The sequence below is a fragment of the Callorhinus ursinus genome, unplaced genomic scaffold (genome assembly GCF_003265705.2).
Source record: "Callorhinus ursinus isolate GAN/ISIS: 27379988/994484 unplaced genomic scaffold, GSC_fseal_2.0 scaffold18, whole genome shotgun sequence".
Lineage (NCBI taxonomy): Eukaryota > Metazoa > Chordata > Mammalia > Carnivora > Otariidae > Callorhinus > Callorhinus ursinus.
The window spans coordinates 34,889,467-34,910,424 of record NW_027397080.1 but is presented as its reverse complement, the minus strand read 5'-3'; the positions used below and the strand labels follow the sequence as shown (position 1 = coordinate 34,910,424).

Sequence of the window (20,958 nt, the reverse complement as noted above, 5' to 3'; positions counted from 1 at the left end):
CCCCGGTTAACCCCAGGAGCCTCCATTTCGGACATGAGAAGATTGACAACGTTGAGACAGGAAAAGCACACCAAGTTCTCTCCTAGGAGTTGTGGGGTTTATTTCTCTATTATTGGAAGTCTGGCGTAATTACTAGGTAAAATTCTCCTTGGTGCCGGGGGTCAGATGGCACGGCGCACTCGTGCACTGTGATCACAACCCTCTCCCCTCCGCACCTCACTTTCTCAGGGACCCAACCTGCCAGCGTCCCACTCAGGCTCCGTCGTGAGCCCGGGGGCCTCCATGGGTGGCGGCTTGCACCCTCCTAGCTTTGCCTGAGGGCCTAAGAAGCCCCCCAGTGTACTGTCTGCCAGCCCTGAAGCCAGCAGAGCGGTGGGCGCCCACACAGCCTCGCCTCTGCTCTCCGTCCAGCTTTCTAGCCAGAGCTTCAGCCTCTAGCTGGGCCTCCGTGTCGCTCCGAAGCCCCCACAGGGGAGGCCAGCCCACCGCACAGCCCCAGGCTTCCCTCGTGGGCCGCTGTGCGCTGCGCACCTTCTCGGGTGCGTCGGACCAGCTGCAGGTCTCTGAGCATCCCGCACTCAGGCACACGAGCGGCCCACAGGCATCTCGCGGACGGGCCACCCCTCCCCACCAGAGATCTCTGGGACGCCCGCACCAATGCCCCCTTCCCGAGGACCATCTCTCCCGTCCCTTCTGGCGCCTCCTGAGACGAAAGTTTGCGCAGAGGCCTTCCTGGGCTCGGTCACCCTGCCTGGGATGACCTGAGAGCCTCCACACTACCTCAAGGCTGCATCCCTGGAGGCAGCTCCTGCCCTGGTAATGGGGAGCAGAGCGCACATCCCAGCGACCGGGCGGGCTGAGGGCCCAGGTCCAGGGGAAACCCGAGGTCACGTCCTCTCCATGACCTCCTCTGACACCTGCCTTCCCAGTCACGAGTCCCTGTCAGACCCGCTGCCGCCTCCAACCAGACTGGAAACCCGGGCTCAAGGACCACCGCGTTGACAGTGTTGGAGACCCTCCTCCATGTCCTTCTGGACACACCAGCAACGCCCGGCCCTGCCGCTTTCTTCTGATTGTGACCCAGGGCTCTCCTGTCTTCTGGCGGCCTAGCGCGTTCGCTCCCAAGTGGGGTGAAAGCCTGACCCCTTGCAGGCCTTGGCAAACACTCCCTCATAGGACCAGCCCTCCCCTGTCTCCCTTGTCCTGGACCGCGGCTACCCAGAGACACCCCTGCACCCTGCTATCTAGTCCAGTCCAGCCACTGGTCTCTCCCACTCCCAGTGGCTGCCGTGTGGAAGGGTCCAGTGCAAAGCCCCTGAGGCTCCCCGGTTGTCCAGGGACCCCCATGCCTGCACCTAATCAGCTCCCTTGCTTCTCCCAGCTGTTGTCAACCCACGCCTCTACCCAAACTCCCAGCTCCCCCTCCCCACTGGAGAAAACAGATGTCCCCAGAAAGTCTCAGTGCCCCTCCTGTCCCTGCCAAGACTCACCTCTCTCCACCTGGTCCCTGAGCAGAGGGTGTCCTCCTGCCCTCGGCTCACTCCAGCCCCCGGGCCCCAGCTTCTGGTTCCCTCAGCCTGCACTGCGAACAGGCTCTTGCCTATCTTCACCTGCCCTGCACGGTGCTCGCCGGCCTTCTCCACGGGCTGGGCCGTCATGGGCACTAATGCTGATCGAGGGCTGTTCAGAGTACGAATTAGCTCGTGTAAGCCTCATGACGACGACCTGTGAGCCCGGTTTATCAGTCCAGCTTTCCAGACGAGAAAGGGAGGTAGGAAGGCTAAGTGATGGGTTCACGGTCAGCCACAGGTATGTGCAGATGGGCCAGGACCCAGACCCAGAGCGGGCCGGGCCCTCGGGGGCTGGCTGTCCACCCCCTGGAAACACCCTGCCCACCGGCAGCCTCATCCCCTGGCCTTGGCTCCCCTTCCCAACCCCCACCCCAGTGAGACGCCCCCGGAGGTTGCTGTTGCAGGAAGCCACTGCTTTGTCACGGAGTCAGTGGGTGGACTCCTGTCTGCCTGGGCACGGGAGCAGGCTGTGGGGGCCTGAGCCTAGGCGGGGAGCTTCAGGAGGTCCTAGCTTGTGGCTCTGCGAGGCCTTCACGAAGGGACCACCTCTCTGGGACTGTTTTCTCCTCAGTAAAAGGGGGTGACGCTGCCCCCCATGCATGCGTGTTGGGAGCAAAGGCAATATTTGCATGTGTACCTGGCACTCAGGACTAGCATAAGTAAGGGGAACGGTTGACCCGGACGTGCCTCTGAACGTGGGCCAGGCTGGGGGCTAGACACGCCACAGGCATCAACTCACTTAATCCTCCCAACAGCCATTGCAAGTAGGAACTACCATTATCCACACTCAACAGAAAAGGAAACGGAGGCACAGAGAGCTTCAGTGTGCCAGTCCTCATGGACAGAGGTCTGGGAGCCAGGACCCAAGCCCAGACGGCGGGCATCCCAAGCCCACACCCCTGCTGCCAAGCTTGATGGGTCCCTGGATCTGCTCTGCCTCCCCTCCGTCCTGATAGGGGACCCAAGAGAGGGCCCAGAAGGCACCTCAGCAGCCTGATTTAGGCCCACCCCACAGGGACTGGCCAGAGCAGGCAGTTAGCTAGACATGAGCTGGGGACAGGCGGTGGTCAGCAGTGATTTCGTGGGTTCCCACCCCCGGGGGGCTAGCAGCCCCAGAACAGTGGGTGCAGGGCCTGGACTCTTTTTTCCCAGCCTACAGTGACCTACAGCTTCATTATACTATATTTACGCTGCGGTTTCAGCCTCCCCCAGGTGGGGAGCCGGCCCTGGCAGCTCTGCCAGGAACCCTGTAGGGCCAAAAACTCCACCTCCTGACCAGTAGGAGTCCTTCAGAGGACTGGAAACGACCTCATTTGGAGGCTACCCTGGCTAGGACCCATAACCTCTGCAAACATAAAAATCAAAAGACCCCCCTTGCCCGGGTGCAGGTACCCCCTCTGGGCCAGCCTGAGAGTGTACTGTCCTTGATGGACGGCTCTGTGCCCGCTACCTTCCTCCCGACTGTCTTTATTCCTGAGCAGATCCTCACATCAGTCTCTGGTGGGGGATCCAAGACCCGAGCCCTCCCACCACACCAGGCAGACTCTCTCTGCATTCTGGGGCCCCCAGTTTCTGTGGGGGTTGACATCCAAGGGGAGCGGTCAGTGGCGTTGAGGACCTGCTGTGTGCAGCGCTGCAGCACCCTCCCTATGGGGAGGTGCGTTGAGGACCTGCTGTGTGCAGCGCTGCAGCACCCTCCCTATGGGGAGGTGCTGGGGAAGAGAAGGATGGGCCATCCTTGAATTGTGGATCACCTGTGAGGGCATCCATGTCTGCATGTGGACAGGAGGAACGTGGCTCAGGGGCAGAGCCCAGCCAGCCAGGCAGCCTTAGGCACACCCCCAGCACTCTCCAAACCTGTGGGGCGCACACAGTAGTGTGTGGCCTGGGCACTGGTGAAACTTAAAGAACTATGAAAGTGGCTAAAAAAACCCCAAAGCGCAACCATATGCAAAGGGCCAGTGCACTGAGCTTTCCTAACTAATAGGGCACACGCATGCGCACACAGGGTGGATTAGATGAAACAGCAAAGAACAATGCAGTGAGTGAGGCCTGGGGAATGGCAATGTCCCCTGGGGAGGGCGGCTGTAAAAGGGTATTGCAGGTTGGACCTTGTAGGGGTGAGGCAAGGCTTTTGGGGTGGCATGAGTCAAGGCAGTGGAAGTCCCAAGTGACCAACCGGGTGAGGATTTGGATGCACAGCCCTCGGGTTCCTGCAAGAAGGATGGTGATGAAGACAGCCTGGAGCCTGTGGGGGCAAAGACCACGCGCTGGGGTGACAGGAGGGCAGAAGCCTAAGGTGGCCCCAGCTCTGGCCAAAGAGATCATTCACAGGAAGAACAGATGCAATTCTAGGGGACAGGAGCAGGGGCTGGAAGGCTTAGGTGGCCTGAATCCTGCTTTGACCCTTCATGAGTGGTGGTGGCAAGTGACCAGCCCCGTGCCTGTGTCCCCTTCTGTGAAACTGGGGTCAGAGGAGGGCTGCTTCCTAGGCTCAGGGAGGACTCTGCTGGCCAGAGCGCTGGGCCCGAGGCCCGGCTGCTCCACGTCCATCCCTGAACCTGCGCACAAACGTGCTTGGCCCCCAGCGCCAAAGCTCCTCCGTCTGGAAGCCCGCGCGCTGCCCAGGCCATGCATGCCTTAGGGGCAGTGTCTCTAGAACCCTTGGCCCTTCCTGGCGTCGGGTCGCGTGTCTGGGGGGCTGTGACCGCGGGCAAGGCGTGCATCTGTGGGGAGAGCGAGTGCTGGGACAGTGACCACCGTGGGGCGGGGGGCAGGGGGAGAGGCGCGGTGACTGCGGGCGGGGGAGGGGGGAGGGGCGGGGGGAAGGGGGAAGGGGGAGGGGCGGGGGGCGGGGGGAGGGGCGGGTGATGACCGCGAAGAGGCGGATGGAGAGTGCAAAGAGGGAGCGCGTATGGGGACGGTGACCGCACGGGAGGGGGGGTGGAGACCACCGGCGGGGGGCGCGTCGGGGAGGGGGTGGGGAGGGTGGGGGGGGAGGACACCGCGGGCGGGGGGCGAGTCTGGGGGGGACGGAGACCGCGGGCGGAGGGAGCTTCGGGGGGGCTGCAGGAGGAGGGAGGCGGAGACCGCGGGCGGGGGCGCGTCCGGGGTGGGATGGGGAGGTGCGGGGGAGGACACCGTGGGTGAGGGGCGCGTGGGTAATGGGGCGGAGACCGCGGGTGGGGGGCAGTCACCCCCTCTACCGGAAACTGGCACTTGACTCGGAGCGCACCCTCTGCGTCTCCTTGGCAACCAGCCTCGGCCCCACCCCTCTCTCCCCCTCGCGTCCAGAGGAAATGGGCGTGCGTGCCTTGTACGCTTCCGGTACGAAGAGGGGCGGGAGCGATTGTGAACTGGCGGCGAGCAGGACCAATCGCAGAAGACGGCTGGCGAAGAGCCAATTGCCAGGGCCGGTGGGCGCGGGCAGGGGCGGAGTCTAGGGCGGGGCTGACGAGGCCGAGCCAATCGAGGCGACCCGCAGGGCCGGGGCGGGGCCGGAGCTGGGGTGGGGCCGGGGCGAGCTTGGGGCGGTAGCGCCGGCTGCGGCAACTGCGGCCACTTCGGGCGGGCTCTGGGCTCGGGCTCCCGGGCAGCGGCCGGCCTGGCCATGCTGCAGCTGCGGGACTCGGTGGACTCGGCGGGCACGAGCCCCACGGCGGTGCTGGCGGCCGGCGAGGAGGTCGGCGCGGGCGGCGGCGCGGTTGGGGGGCGGCCGGGCGCGGGCACGCCGCTGCGCCAGACGCTGTGGCCGCTCAGCATCCACGACCCCACGCGCCGCGCCCGCGTCAAGGAGTACTTCGTGTTCCGGGTGAGGCGGGCCGGGGGCTGCGCGGAGCGGCTGCGCGGGCGGGGGGGCCGGGGGGGCCGGGGTCGGGGGGGCGCCGGAGGCCGGGGCGTCATCCCACCCTCCTCCCGCGCAGCCCGGCACCATCGAGCAGGCAGTGGAGGAGATTGGCGTGGTGGTGCGGCCGGTGGAGGACGGCGACATCCAGGGCGTGTGGCTGCTGACCGAGTGAGCGGGGCGCGCGGGGGCGCGGAGCCCGGCCGGGTGGCCTGTGCGCGGGGCGCGCCTGGTGACTCCTGTCGTGTGCGGGCAGGGTTGACCACTGGAACAACGAGAAGGAGCGGCTGGTGCTCATCACAGACCAGGCGCTTCTCATCTGCAAGTACGACTTCATCAGCCTTCAGTGCCAGCAGGTGGTCCGCATCGCCTTAAATGCGGTGGACACCATCTCCTGCGGAGAATTCCAGTTTCCCCCGAAGTCGCTCAACAAGTAAGTCTGTTCAGCAGCGAGCCGAGTACCAGGGCCTGTAGTCAGTCCTTCCAAAACCAGCCCCCTGGGTTGTCTTGGGTCTGCCGTTTGGGGAAACATAAAAGCCTCAGCTTCAGATCAATAGAAGCAAGAGACTTCCAGACAGCAGGTGCATTAAAAGGAATTCTGGCACGAAAAGAAGGCTCTTAGGTTTGTAGTAAAATGAATTTGAGGTTGGTCTATGGAGGCAGACCTGACGTGGCATTCTTAAGATGGGGGCCAAACTCAGCATTTTACCTCTGGCCAGGAAAGGATTACACAGGTCACGTCAAGCTCTGCGCTAGTTGAATTTTAACAGAAAAAAGTGTGTTGTTTTCATTTACAGATGTCACTGAAAGTTAAATGTGAAAACATTTAATGGCCGACTTGCCGAAGGGAGTATTGTGAAATATGAGGAGTCTAGACTTTAGTTTGGTTGAGTGACTTCCGCAGTCCAGGTACAGTTTTGCTGCAGAGGCTTGATCGGGGCCTGGAAAGAATGCCAGCTAGCAGTGGGAACTTCTGGACAAAAGACCTAAGTTGCAGACCTGTCATTCATGTGCTCAGCCCACCTACAGAGTCTTCCCATTGCCTATTAAACTGCACTAACTGTGTAAAGATTGGCTTAGCCAACACAGCATACTCAGTTTGCCGTATTCAGAGTGCGTGGTGACTGCAGACTGCTGTCACTCTTAGAGTCCAGAAGTTCTCCTCTGCTGGGAAACGTCGTAGGTCTTGTCCCTGGCCATGGAGCAGCTTCCTTACGTCACCCCCCATACCTGACTGGGCTGCCCGGGAGCGCTGGGGCCTGCTGTGTGAAGTCTTCGTTTCTTCTCTGTAGGCGAGAAGGTTTTGGGATTCGCATTCAGTGGGACAAACAGAGCCGCCCTTCCTTCATAAACAGATGGAACCCCTGGTCCACCAACGTGCCCTATGCCACGTTCATAGAGCATCCGATGGCCGGTGCGGATGAGAAGACAGCCTCTCTGTGCCAAGTAAGAGCCGAAGAGCTGTGCCGCCTGGCTACGATGGCAGCGTCCTAGGCCTGCCCTGCTCACCATGGTGGTCACATGTGGCTGTGGGGCACTCTAACTGCTCTAGTAAAACTGAGGAAACAAACTTCTAAATTTTAAAAGTTTTAGTTAGCTCATGTTGAAATAGCCCTGTGTGCCCAGTGGCTCCTGGTCAGTATAGCTCTAGGACATAGCCCCTTGCAGCCATGATCGCCTTGGAGAAGGGCCCAGTAGGGCTCTGGGCGGTCTGTACTGGTTTACCAGGAGGGGACACCCTGGGGCCAGCGGTGAGGACATAGCTGGGCCCCACTTGCCAGCTGTGCACCTTGGCCTGCTTAGCTAGCCTGGTGGGTGGCAGAGGGATTAAGTAGGTCCCTACGGCAGAACTGCCCCGACCTGCGGAGGGCAAGGCTCTGTGAGGCTTGTCCTCTGTCCCCGTAAGCACGGGGCTAGGCCTGACATGTCCAGAGAGCTACATCAAGAAGGTGAGCTGAGCGACTACGAGGATGTGGCAGAAAAGGCATCACATCCAAGGGCAGCGACGGGGGCTGGCGCAGAAATGGGTGGGGTTTTTCCTGGTATAGATCACTGATCAGCAACATGTTTTCTCTCTCTTTAAAGTTGGAAAGCTTCAAAGCTATGTTAATCCAAGCTGTCAAAAAAGCCCAAAAAGAGAGTCCTCTGCCGGGACAAGCCAACGGTGTGCTGGTCTTGGAGCGTCCCCTCCTCATTGAGACCTACGTGGGATTGATGTCCTTCATTAACAACGAGGCTAAATTGGGTTATTCCATGACCAGAGGCAAAATAGGCTTCTAGATGCTGCCCACAGGCAGACCTGGGGACTCGGGGTGTCAGGCCAGCTCTGCTGCCCCTGGCAGGGTCGGGGCTGTTAACCTTCCAGGAATCTGAGCGTGATTAGAATAGTCAAATGAATCCTATACTATAGCTGAATCTTGGACATCTGGTAATAGGAGCTACAGACAAAAAGCAAAATGAATCTAGCTGTCCCTGTCCTGGCCGGTATTCCATCTTCTAGAACCTGTTTCCGTGTTTTTCCTGGAGTGTCTGCATTTGGCTTCTCATGGTCCTTCCCAGCCCAGCACTCTAGCATGTTAATAAACGTGTGATCCCACTAGAACCTCCCTGCTAGTGCTTCAACTGTGTAGATTGTTCCACCCAGGGAGGTCCCTAAACCCCAGTGCCTGTAGTTGCAAATACCTTTATACTTGGTGTCAAATTTTGTATTTGGAAATTTAATTCATTTTTTTTAAAGCTAAATGCAAAATAAGCCGACTGTTGAACTAAAGGAGAGACAGTCTGCCTCGTCAGCTCCTGAATGAACAGCTGCTTTTGTGTAAATATGTGTTTGACCTAAAGTCACACTTTTTCTAAAATTATATTGTGTTAATACCTCTGGCATCTTTCCCAGGCCCAGAAGTTTGCAGGAAGTCATTTTTAGACAATTCATTAATTTGAGAGTCACCTTGATAGTTCTTTGCAAACAATTTGACAACTATGCCTAGTCTAGATTTGTATTCTCATACTCATTTAAAATGGGGATTGCTTACTTTGCTTTTAAAGAATGCCCTTTTAAAAAAAAAAAGGGACCGTATTAGATTCTCATCTCCTTTGCTGCTAACCCCTGGCTCGGTGACCGCAGCGCCCATTCAGACCGGAGGCTGTCAGTGTCGCCCTGACCACGCCTGAGCCGTGGCGGCCTGCAGAAGAGCATGTCCATGTGGGAACCAGGGCACGCTACCCATGCGCCCACCCGTCCTCGGCTTGCTGGCTTGACTGGGAGCATTTGTTACCAGCTTGAAGTGCTGGCTCACAGGTTTCTTCCTCCATATTTACGACTCTGGTGTAGCTTTAGTCGGCATGGATGTGCTCCAAATGCAGCAGCCTGTGAAAATCAAAAGGCTGCTTCCACACCACCTGGGTCTTGAACCTTCGTTTTTGGTCTTGTAGTAAAGACATTTACAATCGAACGGATGTTGTTCCTTCTTTGAAGCTGTTAGCTTTGTAAATCTGCCAACTTGCTGTGCACATTCGGGATCCTAAGGAATTACTGTTCTGGTACAGTTCACTCACAGAAAAACCCAGATAGTGGTGTGCAAGCTAGCCTTTAGCCAGGATGACGAGTCCGGGTTTGGAATCCTACTTCCTCCACCGGTGCTTCTCAGTCCTGGCCGCTGTCAGAAGCACCTGAATTGAGAGGTGGATGGGACTGCTGTGGACAGAAGGCCAGGCTGGACTCCCTGCAGAGCCGACCTTGACCCAGCGGCCCTGGGGCCTGCATTCTGCGCCTCCCCCCGGTGGCACCACCCCTCAAGGTGCTCAGGGCTCCCCTCCCTGCACTCCAGAACACAGCCCATGTAAAGCCCAAGCCTGTTCTCCAGAAACCTCCAGTGATGGGGCATGGAGGCTCCAGAGCAGAACAGGACATCTGTGTGAGGGAGAAATGGGGTCAGTTACTTTATCAGAAAGTGCACCCAAAACCTGAAACAAACCCGAGGAGTCCTTCCCATGACCCAAACCTTTCATGAACACGAGCATCAGCCATTTTATGAGTTAGCAAATATTTATTTAAAAAAAAATTAGTTTTGTACCATACATATTTATAAAAATGCTATAGAAAAATAACAGCAAATCATTTCCTCTGGGCCAGCATAGCTAGAGCAACTCCCCAGGAAAGCCCATCCCTTCTCCACAGCCGGCACGTGCCAGGTGTCCTGCCTTGGTCTCACCCGGGCCTGGATATACACAGGTCCTATGTGTGGTCACCAGGCCGTCCAAAGGCGGTGCCAACTCTCTCCTCAGTCTCCAGGAAACAGAGACAGAAGTGGTCCTTACTGAGGAGAGCCATTGAGTCCCCGCTGAAATGCCAGCACAGAGAAAGCACCTGAAAGTCACCTGGAGAAAGACAGGTGGCCAGAGGGTTAAAGGGTGAACATGGCCCCACATGCCGTGGGCAGAGGACAGGCCTGGGAAGACCCAGCTACAGCCCCACGTCTCGGCTCAGGTGGGCCTCCTTACATGGCCTAGAAGTTGCGAGCAGCAGGTGGGTGCCAGGTGTGCATACTGGGGGCTGGCTGTGATGTTTCCCCAAACATACTGACTCCCACTTCACACTCGAGGCAGTAACGCAAATGAGCCAGGGTGGGCTCGACCACTGGGGTTCTACCTACGGCCGGCGGGGAGGAACACGGAAGCCAGTGCTCACCTTCCCCCGGCACCTGCACCGACAGGCAGCCCGCCGGCGACCACAGGTACACCTTGCTGCCTCCCGTGCAGATGGCCAGCCGGGGCTGCTGTGGGTCCCACTGGAAGGAGCGCACCGGGGACAGCTGCTCAAGCACCACGAAGAGTCGCAGCTTCTGTATGTCCCAGATCCAGACGGCGTTCGGGACGCTGTCTGAGGACGAGAGATGTGGACCGGTCCTCGTGTCGTCACCGCACACTAAGGGCAGGCCACCAACCCGTGGGCCCTGCTGCCCCGCTGCCTTTGCGGGCGGCACGCTCCCTCCCTCCCCCGCCCCCGGGGCTCACAGCCACACGCAGGCCTGACGACTGCTGAAAACCTGTCTAAAACAGGCCCACGCCGCAGTGGCGCCGGCCCCTGCTCTTTACCAGCGGTCGACCTCCTCCTGCTCTGCCAGACGAGGCTGCGCCTCCAGAAGCGTCCGTGGGCACAACGTCCCAGCAGCAGACGGGAGGTCAGAGCGCTCCGGGCAGCCTGTTACCTGGCTTCCTCCTCCTAGGGTCTGAGCACTGGGGCTCAAAGGAAAGCGTGAGCGGACCCGGCGCGGGCCGCAGCCACTGACCGCTCCTCGTCGCCAGGAAGTAGTTGTCCGGACTGAAGGCCAGTGCGCCTACGCCGATTTTCGGGTTTGCTCGGTCAGCGATGGGCTTCAAAGTCTGTAAGGAAACTGGCGCCGAGGCAATCTCGTCTGGAACATCGAAGAGGGGTCGCTGCGGGTAGTCGCGGGGCGCACGTGGGCGACACCTATGCGGCGGCCACCCCGCCCTCTCGGGAGTGACGTCACGTCAGCGCAATCGGGGCGTGGCCGTGTGCCCCACGGCCAGGAGCCAACGCACCCGTGGCCGCCGCGGGGTCCGCACAGTGGGGATGCCTGCACACGCGGGGCGGGGGCATGCGGGAACTCCGCCTTCCCCTCCATTTCGCTGTACACCCAAAACTGCTCTACGAAAAAGCCTTAAACATCATCATAAAGCCAGCAGCAAAAGGTTGTAAGAGGATGACGAAGGCCAGGTAGGCGGCTGCGCTGGCTGCGTCCAGGCTGCCCCACCAGGGGTGCGGGCCCGGAGGTGGGCCGTAGACACTGCCTGGCCTGCTGGCTGCTCCAGGCCCCTCTCGATCCTAAAGCCCGCGTGACGCCCTCGCTGTGCCCGCTGTACCGAAGCGGGGACTGAAGTGCAGCCAATGGCGGGGACCCACAAGCAGCTCAGTAGCTCCAGGCCAGGCCCCTGACTGCTCCCACCCCTCTGGCTGATCGGAGGGCACTTCACCATTCCTTAAAGAAATCACCCGCAGAGCACCGGCTGTCAAAATGGGATTTCCAGGGCTTAGATGCAATCAACAAACATTTCCCCTGCTCTCCTGATCCATGGGTGGATGGGACGTGTTATAGGAAAGGGAAAGTGTACCGAAAAAAAACAATGTCTGGGGACGCCTGGGTGGCTCGGTTGGTTAAGCGTCTGCCTTCAGCTCAGGTCATGATCTCAGGATCCCGGGTTCAGGCTTCACGTCTGGCTCCCTGCTTGGCGGGGAGTCTGCTTCTCCCTCTGCCCCTACCCCGCTTGTGTGCTCACACGCATGCGTGCACTTTCTCTCTCTCTCAAAATTAAAAAAAAAAAAAAAAAAAATGAAACCTCTCCCAGCACGGGGGAGTCTCTCAAAAAAAAAAAAAAAAAAAAAAAGAACAACATGAATGACCCCCGCCCTCTGCGCTCACATTTGCTCTCCGTGTTGGAGGCTGGGCTGGCCGCTGCTCTGGGTGCGGGGAAGGCAAGGCGGCCCAGTGCCAGCTGCGGATTCTTCTCAGCTTCCTTATATACAACCTGGAACACATGACAGTCCTGCCACCACCCCGCTCAGGACAGGCGGGAGCAGAGGCGGTGACAGCACCTGGTAACAGTGACGCCTGACCTCACGGCAAGGTGTGCCGTTCCCAGTGACAGGACAGAGACGCTGGCCCAGCAACACCCGCTCCCTTGTGGGGGTTCTTAGTGCCCTCAGTGTGTGCTGGCGGCATATAAACCTGCATCACGCGGCCGGCCACTCGGCAGTTAATGGACACAGGCCCAGGGAACGAGGGGGCATCTGTGGCCTGAAGCCTGACAGGCCTGTGCCCAAGGGGACGGAGCCCCCGCTTGCCCTACAGCTTTAGAGGGCGCTGGGGCTGCAGGCTGCAAGGGCCTGCAGCACTCTCCCAGGCCTGGATGGCCGGCCTGCTTGGACTTGGTCTCCTACAACCTCCTTCCCTGCACCTCCAGCCCGGTCCTTCCTCAGGACCTCCGCCTGAGCCTGACTTCCCCACCTACCCCTCCCGGCCTTCCTTCCGTCTTTACTCATGTTTCTCATCTGTGGGCAAGCTCCCCAAGGCTGGGGTCTGTCTGTCCCCTGCTGTGCTGCCCTGCTCCCAGTGCCTGCCTCAGGACCTTTGCACTTCCTGTTCCCACCGCCTGAACAGTTTCTCCCTCAGATCCTGTATCACTTCTTCCCGGCGTCTGACCCAGTGATCCCTCAGCAGGCCGCCTGTCCCTGCCTGCCCCAGGGACACCCACTCTGTACTTCTTGGTCTGCTTCTCCAGCCCCAGATGCTCAGGGCTTGCAGGCAGGAGACCCTGGTTACTGTGCCAAGAGCAGGGGCAGATCTGAGACATCTGGGGAGGGGGAGGAGGGGGCAGGGACACTGCTTCCAATCCTTTGAAATGTTACAGTGACAGAAGTTTCTAGTGATATAAGTACCTACATCACAACCAATAACATAAAGTGAAAAAGCAATATTTTTCTACCTCCCTTCCCCAAATATTGTTCTGATGGCGGCACGTGTTCCAGACTTACTGTTTTGGGATTATTAACAGTTGCTGGATGCCCAAACTCTGTGATCATTTTCCAAGTCACATGATTAAGAATGCGCACCTGAGGAGAGAAAGTACGCGTGGGAGCCCGGTCTGCGCTGTGCCCCCAGTGTCACTGCGTGTGCTGATCTGTCCTCACCTTCCCGTCATAGCTTCCGACCGCCAGGAACTGGCTGCTGGGGCTCCAGGCCACAGACTTGACGCCCAGGGACCACTCGTAGGCACAGTAGGCAGACAAGAGCCGGCCGTCCAATGAGTAGAGCAGGACCTTGTACTGGAGGAGACACCACGGCTGTGGGGACTCACACCGACCTGAGCCCGGGAAGGACACAGACACCTGCCAGTGGGACTCGGACAGTGAGTGGGAAGTCGGAGGGAAGACAGGCCCTCCTGCCGAGGTTACAGTGGGGACCTTGGCCACAAATGTAAGGACCTTCTGGTCAAAGGACTGCTGCTCAGCATCGGAGCCCAGGAAGATAACCGAGCCGCCACATTTGCAAAGCATCAAGTAAACACAGGTCAAAGCACTTAAAACACAAAGGGTCTACCTGGTCACTTTCTATACCTCCAGACAGGTGTCCCACACGGCCAGCACACAGCCATTTGGGGCCCACTCAATCCCTGCGAGGTCCTGGGTTTCCGTATCAAAGTGCTTCCAAAGGCAGGAGGGAGAAACAGATAAACAAATGCACAATTTATAACTGATGTTTTTATTTAAGACATTTAGTATTTGATTTCCTTATATAGAATGGACAAAAATATCTAGAGCTCTGTCCTTCTGCGATTAAAATCCTGCCTGAGCACCACGGAGGTCCCAGGCTAGCCAGAACGTGGCTGGAGCCCACCAGGCAGGACAGGGCCCAGCACGGCCCCTCACACTGCCTGCCCTATGTACCCCTCTCCCTCCTCCTCCTGCCTGGCTCAGCCTCACTCCTGGTAAGGCCAACTCAGGCAAGGTCGTGCCAGGACACTCCGTGCCCAGTTGATGAGGCCTCCGCGGGCTCCGATGGAATGGGCATTCCCACTGCAGAGGCTTCTCTGCACCCGCCCTCCCACAGATGTAAGCCCGGCCAGGGCAGGGCTCTGCACCCTGGGCTGCTCGGCACCCTGGCACCCTGGCGTCTTGCCCAGAGCAGGCACTCCTCTTCCTCATACAGCAACACACGCCAATCACACAGCACATCATGCACCCCACACTCCAGGCGGGCCCATTCGCCACCCTCTGGAGCGAGGCCATGACGCGGCCGCACGCTGTCCCGAGGTGCCCTGGAGCTGCCAGGGACCCACGAGTCAGCCGCCCGCCCGCAGGACTGCCAAGCGCCTCCTACCCGTAGGAGCTGCCAGTCGCTGCAGACGAAGATGCTCACGTGGTCTTTGCAGTCCCGCCGCTCAGCCAACGCCATGTAGCGGCCGTCCCGGGTGAAGGCAATGCCTGCCAAGAGGAAACGAGCCTGCTGTCTGGGGCCGAGGAGGAGAAATCACACTGTCAAGGAGGGAGGAGAAGCAGGAAGCAGAGGGCACAGGAAGGCACAGGCCCACGCGGCCCACAGAGGAGCCGAGCCGAGCGCGCAGGGACCCACAGCGTGGTGACTGTGGTCCAGGCTCCACCGTCCGGGGGGCTGCTCCACGTACACCCGCAGAGCCCGGCTGGGGTCTGTGAGAAAACCAAAGAACCGGACCCCCCAACGAACCACAGGACATCACTGAAAAATGCAACTTACACCTCACATGACACCCTGCGGATCGTTGTTTAGACAATCAATCGTAGGGGACTCTGCTGGTTTAAAGTCAGCTTGTCATTACACTTCCTATTTTTACTTTTGAATTTAATTACTTGGAAGAAGTAAATTTAAGGTAAGAATTTGGAAATAGACTTTGGTTGAAAATGTTAATTTTCCAGTTCTGGATGAGTCTGGAAAAAAGCCCTGGGCCACATCTCACACTTCATGAGCCAGAAGAACACACAAACACCTGTTGCTTCCACTCAAGAAATGTGTATGCTACCCGGAGAGACACTGAGATTCCAGTTATAAAAAGATAAAAAATGAATATGCAATTGCATTTCATTCAAATTCAACTTCTAAATTGCTAATGACAACAGAAAAAAGGAAAGATATTCAAATTACGTAAGGCTTCACTCTGCTTATTAAATGAGAGACACATCACTGCACATTCAGGAACGGGTACCCACTAGCTCCCAGCGGTGGCGGGCCAGGTGTGCAGACCCTTCCCGAGGCTGCCTGGCCACACTCTCTCGGGCACGGAGACCACAGGGCTGGCTGCCAGGAGGCCTAGAGGCTTGAAGTTCAGAACTGGAGTTGGGGGGGAGGGTCCCGGGAGAGGCATGAACTGAAGGGACCTGGGCCCCAGTCCTACGACAGACAGAGGGAAGGGGACCACGTGTAAACCCTACTTCTCTGAGGCCCTTTGATTCTCTCTTGAAAGGGGAGTCCTTGTCCTCTAGAGACACACGTGGGAAATCACAGATGAATCATCAGGTCTGGGTGCAGAGAAAAAAGCCTGGCTCTGCGCTGATACGTTGCCGAGGCTATGAATTCTCTGTGATAAAAGAGGGCCCCCCTCCCCGAACCAAAAACTACAACAAATGGCTTTCAAATCAGCTTCAGCCGACTCACCCTGCTGACAGGCTTTAGGATATTTGATGTAAGACACAGACTTTGTGCACAAGGACCAGACAGTTATCCGCAGCTGTCGAGGAAAAGGGGAAAGAAAACAGCATAGATTTAGCAGTTGCCAAACGGCCACTCTAAGCCTCCCACAGTCTCCTACTCAGTGACCCAAGTAAGCGGTTTATTGGAGAATTAAAAATAGTATAGTTCCAGGGATGTTTTCTTCCGAGTTTACAGTTGTGAAACTTCATGCTCTTGGTATTTGGTTTTCATTTTCTATTAGGTGAGTGACACAGGGTCAAACATAAGTGCACTGTAGTTCGCAATTTCAAAGTAACGGCGGTTTCCCTCTTGCAATGGACCTGCAGAAGCTCTGCAGTCTGAGAAAGACATTCATGTGGGGGTGCTGGATGGGTCGCTGGGGGTCCCCAGCACTGAGGGAGGTCGACCCAGTTCCTCCTGTGCCTTAGCAGACCCGTGAGCAGGAGGGGGCAGTGGGACCGCCCGCACGGTGGCCACGCCGCCCAGGGCTTATGGGGTGACCCCTGTGAAAACACAAATTAAAACCACAAGGAGACAGCACGCCACGGCACAGACTAATAGCAGAAACCTGGAATACGGCGAGTGTCGGTGAGACTCAGCACAGCTGAGCTCTCGCCTCCAGGCTGATGGCTGGGACGCAGAAGGGCACGGGGGAGGCCAGTTGGCAGCTTCCTAAAACTGTCTGCGGGCACCTCCTGGCACCCGGCCCCGGGGTCTCCCCAGGAGCAAGGAGGCGTGCGCAGACACGCTCCTGTGCGTGCATTTGCAGCAGCTTTGTTCGTCACAGTGCGCACGGGGAACAGCCCGACTGTGTGTCTGAGGGCAGGTGGAAAGCAAATGCCCGTCTCCCCGCGCAGCACGGTGGCACCCAGCTACCAGGAACGAGCCGCGGATCCCCCCGACGACAGCGTGAGGCCAAGTGGCAGCCCCCCACCTGCCGTGGTCCCGCTGACGGAGAATGTGGCCACTGGGGCCGGCGCGGGGGCTGACGGGGCGTCCCTGTCCCCGCGGGGTGGACGCCGGAAGGGTGGGTGTACCGCCGACAGCAGTTAACTGGCTTTGTGGATATGTAGGAGAAGGTCTGTCCGTTTGTTTTTTTGAGGCAAGAACACAGAAAAGTGGAAAGTAACAGGACCGAAAAAGACAAAGCACGAGAGCCCAAGCCAGAACGTGGTCGCGCAACGCGAACAGCCACCAACCCGGGCCAGGAGACAAGAAGATCCGTGAGAGAGAACAGTGATGCACAGCCCAGGTTCATGCATCATGACGCGACAAAAGTCCTCGCTGACAGCAGCTACTTACAGAGCCTCCCGAGTACGTTCAAAAACCTGACAGAATGAGAGCAAGAAAGGCAGGCCAGTCCCGTCAAATGCTGACACACCACAAACCCCAGTGACTTAAACAGTGTGCAACTGGCACATCGATGGACCAACAACCAAACAGAAATAAAAATCAGAAGTGTGCAGGGCCCCTGGCGGCTCAGTCGGTTAAGTGTCCAACTCTTGGTTTCGGCTCAGGTCAGGATCTCAGGGTCGTGGGATCGAGCCCCGAGTCTCACGTGGTCAGCGTGGAGTCTGCCTGGCATTCTCCCCCTCTGCCCTCCCTTGCTTGTGCTTGCTTTCTCTCTCAAATAAATAAATAAATAAATAAATCTACTAAAAATTTTCAAAAAAATCAGAAACGTTCTGTAAATACAAAGAAATTCAATTCTTGATAAACACTGTCGGGGAAAAGATAAAAGTTGACCCCCACCTCACCCCACACACCATTATGGACTCCACATGACCCTGACTCACGTGTTTAAATGAAGTGTGAGAGTGTACAGGTATGTAAAACAACATACGAAAGCACTCGACCTCACTAAATGATGAAAATTAAAACCAAAATGCAACAGCACTATAGCTCTACTGGATTGGTAATCATTTTAAACCCTGATACAAGTACTTTGGGAAGTTGAACGCCATCTACCCTAACTAGGCAACCCCCAAGATTACACCCGAGACAGGGCATCTCAACGCAGGTCATGTACAGTAGAAGACGCTCAGCAACGAGGTGGGTCCCGGCACCTCGAATGCCCTGCAATAGCAGAGTGGCATGATTTCTCTGAGGAGGGATGGAAGAACGAGCCATACCTTCCATGTGGAAGAACTGAAAACCACTGAGGGGAGACAGAACCACCACAGAATACAGAGTATGAATTCATACACATAAACTTTCAACAGATGCAAACCAAACAGCAGTGTGCACACGCCGGTCTTCCCTTCTTATACTCCTGGAACCTTGTCCAAAGGGCCCACAATTTCTTTGTCATATGGATGTACACGAGGCAGGGAGCCCATGGAACGTGCCCATCTGGAGACTGGATTCTGGCCCCAAGAATTCTAATCATGAAGACTGTCAGGCAAGGCCACATATATAGCTCAGATCACCATATCCGAGAACTTCGAGTTGTAAGCATCTTTAAAAGGTCAGCGTGTGCACTACAGGGAAACCAAGTGCCCTTCATGTCCTGCTCGCTCTCCAACAGGCTGTATCAGCAGAAACCACATTTAAAGCAGGTTTTCAAACTGAAGCAGCTATGTGAAGCCACATGGCCGACTGAAGCAGCCATCCCCGCACGGCTGGATGCAAACCTTATCCCAAATGATGCCAATGTGAAAAAGACTGAAAAACACTGAAGAACACCCAAAGGGTCACTCCGCATCCTCATGGCTCCCTTGCCACATGCATGCATTAGGCAACTGGGAGCCCAGGCCTCGGATAGCCCTCAGGGGCTTCAGGCCCAAACACTGGGTTATAACACCCCCTCAAAGACACATCATTAAGGGATTCATGCATTTTTCTACACTGGAAACAGTGCCGACACCAAAGACCGTCTACCCTAACACCTTATATTCCAAATTCCCTAATTTTACACATTAATGAGGCATACTTATACTGTCCCAAGATTTATTACCAGATTCCAAACACCCGTGTATGTACATGGAGCCCCGGCGCAGTGCCAGGGCCCAGGGGGAGCGCCAGGGTGGAAAGAACGGAAGGGCGAAGCAGTGACCGATGGCCACAGGTCAGGCAGCTGAAGGGAAAAATGGAAGTTCGTTCACAGTGAAGCTCACCTTCTACTGTCAAAGTAAAGGCACTGTTTAAATCTTTAAAAATGTAATTGAAGAATTTTTTAAAAGTCTGCTTTTTCTTTAAAATTGGGGGAAAAGATTATGTAACGACACAATGAGATTCTAACACTCTGATGACTTAAGACACACATCCTTCTCTAAGATTCACCCACTTTACCACTACCGTGGGATTTCAGGAGAAAGGGGCCAGGGACGCGTGCCTGCGCACTTACGTGGAACTCGGTGGTGTTGAGGATGTGGCGGCCGTCGGGGCTCCAGCACGAGGCCACCAGCCCGGCCGAGCCCTCGTCGATTCTGCAGTGCCACTCCGGCTGCTCCAAGGACCACACCTGCATTTGCAACACACACGAGTGCAGAACCACGACAGATCAGCACGTGGACCAAGCCAAAACACAGCTCATGACACAGGGCATCTTTCCAAACCTTTCCTGAGGAGGGGCCGGGGCCTGCTTGCGGCACAAAGCCACAGTGCTATGTGACTTCGCTGTGCTGAGTTTTAAACAGTTTATTCCTTTTGCCAGCCCTAAGAGCTCCTGCAGGGAGACTTTAGATCTATACAGAACACCACATCTACGGCTTCCCACAAAACCCATGATGTCCAAGTTGCTACACAGCTGTCTGTGAATACTTCCTGTTACAGAATTCTATCTGCTTACAAATTAAGAATATCTAAGTGTGTTCTTGTTTTGAAAGCACTTAAACTGTTAGAACAATTATAATTTTAAGAGAAAACTGGCTTTGAGCTACACTGCCTCCTTTTCTCCCCCCCAAACTATAAGGGTAACAGAACACGAGCGCTCTGTCCGAGCTACCCTCTGGGAAGGCCTCCTGGCTCCGAGCCCTGCGGGCAGCGCACCTGCACCAGCCCCCGCTTGTACATGGCGCACAGGATGAACAGGGAGTCTGCCGACCACTCGATGTGCTGGATCTGGTCCAGGCATGTGTACAGCTGAAGGATCTGAAGGGTGTTCACATCCCGGATCACTAACCGGTACTGGACACAAGAAGCCTAGAAAGGGAAAAGAGACCCTTGATGGTCTACAACCTAAAGGAAGGGAGGCTTCAGAATATCTGCACTCCCCTCCAGCCAGGAATTCCATTTCCTTCTCTCCTTTCAGTCCCATCTTCTAACTGGACGACTCATGTTCACCGACTGTATCACCCACTTGAAACAGAAAAGAAGTTCACACAAGGATACAGCTGAAATATACAAAATATATGTTAAAATTGTTATGTTCCAGGGTAAAGTAACTTGAGTCATTTTCTACTCCTTTCCTACTTACACATTAAGAACTCAAGAAGGAAGCATGAGACGAGCTCTCCTGTGAACTAACCAAGGGCTCTGCTGTTTGGGGCACCTGCAGACAAGTAGGAAGTGAGGAGGGAGGTCTCGGGGTGCTCGCTGAGAAGGACCACTGAGACGTAAGGATGCTTTGCAAACGCCCACTTACTCTGAGGTAACAGAACATACATACTAGTCTCTGCCCCCAGGCCCTAACCCAAGACACCTGAAGCCCTTGAAACCTTCTGGGTCATAGGAGCATCTTTGCTCCTATTGTTGTTGTTCTGATGAGGCAACTCTAGGTGGGTCTCCTGGTCACCAGAAACACCAGCTATGATTAGAAGCTTGGAATTTTCAGCCCCACCCCATCCTCCAGAGAGGGGAGAGGGCTGGAAATGGAGTTAAGAACTGGTCATGAGGCCTCACTGATATGAGGAATTCTTAATCTCAGGAAACAAACTGAGTGTTACTGGAGTGGTTGGGGGTGGGAGGGATGGGGTGGCTGGGTGATAGACATTGGGGAGGGTATGTGCTACGGTGAGCGCTGTGAATTGTGCAAGACTGTTGAATCACAGATCTGTACTTCTGAAACAAATAACGCAACATATTTTAAGAAAAAAGGAAAAGAAGAAGATAACAGGAGAGGAAGAAAAGGGGAGTATGTCAGAGGGGGAGACGAACCATGAGAGATGATGGACTCTGAAAAACAAACTGAGGGTTCTAGAGGGTAGGGGGGTGGGGGGATGGGTTAGCCTGGTGATGGGTATTGAGGAGGGCACGTTTTGCATGGTGCACTGGGTGTTATGAACAAACAATGAATCATGGAACACTGCATCAAAAACTAATGATGTAATATATGGTGATTAACATAACAATAAAAAAAATT

The 20,958-nt window shown here is 56.4% G+C and overlaps 2 protein-coding genes across 6 annotated transcripts in view; one reads left to right on the top strand and one right to left on the bottom strand.

The window, feature by feature from the left end:
• The first annotated feature begins 5,084 nt into the window (after nt 1-5,084).
• On the top strand, nt 5,085-8,867 carry TPRG1L (tumor protein p63 regulated 1 like). The gene is made up of 5 exons (XM_025857133.1): nt 5,085-5,382; nt 5,495-5,586; nt 5,672-5,848; nt 6,708-6,861; nt 7,501-8,867. The coding sequence occupies exons 1-5, from the start codon at nt 5,182-5,184 to the stop codon at nt 7,693-7,695; spliced, it is 819 nt and encodes a 272-aa protein (XP_025712918.1). The 5' UTR covers nt 5,085-5,181; the 3' UTR covers nt 7,696-8,867.
• A 574-nt stretch (nt 8,868-9,441) lies between these two features.
• The window catches only part of WRAP73 (WD repeat containing, antisense to TP73), a 14,275-nt gene continuing 2,758 nt past the window's right edge, over nt 9,442-20,958 (bottom strand). For 2 of the 5 annotated variants that reach the window (XM_025857129.2, XM_025857132.2), the window contains exons 2-12: nt 19,647-19,799; nt 19,003-19,119; nt 15,621-15,693; nt 14,313-14,416; nt 13,550-13,636; nt 13,124-13,258; nt 12,968-13,045; nt 11,856-11,961; nt 10,623-10,829; nt 10,103-10,294; nt 9,442-9,792 (exon numbers count right to left, since the gene is read on the bottom strand). In XM_025857129.2, coding sequence (XP_025712914.1) covers nt 9,650-9,792; nt 10,103-10,294; nt 10,623-10,829; nt 11,856-11,961; nt 12,968-13,045; nt 13,124-13,258; nt 13,550-13,636; nt 14,313-14,416; nt 15,621-15,693; nt 19,003-19,119; nt 19,647-19,799 — 1,395 coding nt within the window. In that variant the 3' untranslated portion in view covers nt 9,442-9,649. The remainder of the gene's footprint in view (nt 9,793-10,102; nt 10,295-10,622; nt 10,830-11,855; nt 11,962-12,967; nt 13,046-13,123; nt 13,259-13,549; nt 13,637-14,312; nt 14,417-15,620; nt 15,694-19,002; nt 19,120-19,646; nt 19,800-20,958) is intronic. The other 3 variants (XM_025857130.2, XM_073903462.1, XM_025857131.2) reach the window with 3 other exon arrangements.